This window comes from Cebidichthys violaceus, unplaced genomic scaffold, assembly GCF_023349555.1.
Source record: "Cebidichthys violaceus isolate CVI_PGR_0920_01 unplaced genomic scaffold, fCebVio1.0.p SCAF_142, whole genome shotgun sequence".
NCBI classification, from domain to species: Eukaryota; Metazoa; Chordata; class Actinopteri; order Perciformes; family Stichaeidae; genus Cebidichthys; species Cebidichthys violaceus.
The window spans coordinates 180,001-182,500 of NW_027176310.1; the positions used below are offsets into that span (position 1 = coordinate 180,001).

The 2,500-nt window shown below is 37.9% G+C and overlaps 1 protein-coding gene across 1 annotated transcript in view; it reads left to right on the forward strand.

Moving 5' to 3' along the window:
* dacha (dachshund a) overlaps nt 1-2,500 on the forward strand; it is a 20,810-nt gene that overhangs the window by 112 nt on the left and 18,198 nt on the right. Inside the window, exons 1-2 of the mRNA XM_068709303.1 lie at nt 1-439; nt 2,257-2,366. The exon at nt 1-439 is cut by the window's left edge and continues 112 nt beyond it. Coding sequence (XP_068565404.1) covers nt 1-439; nt 2,257-2,366 — 549 coding nt within the window. The remainder of the gene's footprint in view (nt 440-2,256; nt 2,367-2,500) is intronic.

Sequence of the window (2,500 nt, forward strand, 5' to 3'; positions counted from 1 at the left end):
ACTCCGACCCGCCCTACAGCGCTCCTAATCCGGCCTGCTCCGCGCACCTGTCCGGAGTTTACCTGAGCGGCAGAGTCCCGGTCAATGTGAACGGGACGAGCGGCAACGCGAGCGGTAGCGCCGCAGCCGCCGCTCCGCCGCCTCACACCTCGTGTAAGATGGTGGAAGTTCACGGCGTGCAGGTGGCGTCGTTCTCCGTGGACGGAGCGGAGCTGATCTGCCTCCCGCAGGTGTTCGAGCTGTTCCTGAAGCACCTGGTCGGAGGTCTGCACACCGTGTACACCAAGCTGAAGCGGCTGCACGTGAGTCCGGTGGTCTGCAGCGTGGAGCAGGTCCGCGTGCTGCGGGGACTCGGAGCCATCCAACCGGGAGTCAACCGGTGTAAGCTCATCACACGGGCCGACTTCGAGACGCTGTACCGGGACTGTACCAACGCCAGGTGAGCCGGGGCACCGGAGGAGTCTGGTTCCGTTTAAATCAGTTTATTATAAATAATCAAACGATGAAATGAATTCACCTGTTAGACACTAATCAAGAATATGAAGGACCATTGTTCAGAATAAATGAAGATATAGTTCCTTCATTAATGAAACGTATGAATGTTATGTATTGAAACAGTGTAATCAGCCCGTTAATACAGAATCCAGTAGATTTATGATTATTGATCAGCTTCAAAACTATTGAACGAAACGATTCATCAAATAAAAACAGACTTTATTGATATATTTCATTTCAGCAGCAAAATCACATAATGATCTGTAAAATAATAAATTAATGAATAAATAAAGAGTCTTTACATAATGACACATTAATATAATATAACACCCTCTGTTCTTAGAGCCTCACTACACCTGTAAAGGATCATAGTATCATGTGTACAGAAAGATACATCAACATATAATTATAGATATGTCATGAAACAGTTGTTTCCACTACATATATAATATAAGTCCATAGGTATATTGTGTATATATAGTGTACTATATAGTTATAGGATAATTTTTTTTATCATTAATGTTCATCGTAGGGATTATTTCCATCACTGATTTCTCTGCTGATTATTTTCTCAATAAATCAAAAAATGTCTTCATTAATTTTACTGTGAAATAAAACAAATATATTATTATTAACATGAAAATACGCGATAAACACTTTAAACTGGACCGTCTGATTATTTATTATTTTAAAATCCTCACCAGCTCTTTTACGTTCATCTAGTAAATCATTTATTTAGTGAATATTCTCCAGTAACCAATGAATCTAATATATTTACACAATATATATGTATATACATATATTTATATACATATATATATATACATATATTTATATGTGTATATATCATACCATATATATATATATATATATATATATATATATATATATACATATACACACACCATGTGATTTTTTAATCTGGACAGTAAATTATTAAATATTGAATTATGTCATTTCATTTTTTTATTTTAGTTTACTGCACTGGGTACCAGTTTACTGCACTGGTCTACTGTAACTAGTACACTGTATTTGTTTACTGCACTGGTCTACTGTAACTAGTACACTGTAGCTGTTTACTGCACTGGTCTATTGTAACTAGTACACTGTAGCTGTTTACTGCACTGGTCTACTGTAACTAGTACACTGTAGCTGTTTACTGCACTGGTCTACTGTAACTAGTACACTGTACTTGTTTACTGCACTGGTCTAATGTAACTAGTACACTGTACTTGTTTACTGCACTAGTCTAATGTAACTAGTACACTGTATTTGTTTACTGCACTGGTCTACTGTAACTAGTACACTGTACTTGTTTACTGCACTGGTCTACTGTAACTAGTACACTGTAGCTGTTTACTGCACTGGTCTACTGTAACTAGTACACTGTAGCTGTTTACTAGTACACTGTAGCTGTTTACTGCACTGGTCTATTGTAACTAGTGCACTGTACTTGTTTACTGCACTGGTCTACTGTAACTAGTACACTGTAGCTGTTTACTAGTACACTGTAGCTGTTTACTGCACTGGTCTACTGTAACTAGTACACTGTAGCTGTTTACTAGTACACTGTAGCTGTTTACTGCACTGGTCTACTGTAACCAGTACACTGTACTAGTTTACTGGTTTACTTTGATTTGATTTGATTATATAATATGTTAATTGTTATATGATATATATATATATATATATATGTATATATATATATATATATATATATATATATATATATATATTTTTTGATTCATTGTTGCTTTTCAGCTCTCGACCAGGCCGTCCTCCGAAGAGGACGTTGGGCGTGGCCACGATGACGGATGGCTCCAGGCTCCTCCCACATGGTCTGATAAGCCCCGCCCTGCTGTCACAGACAGGTGAGAGGAACAAACAAACCGTGAAAACCACAGAAGAAGAAAGAACGACTGTTAACTGCAGCAGTCTGATAGTAATTATGGAGTACTACTACCTGAGAGCTAATATCACCAATACAAGTATATAATATGATATC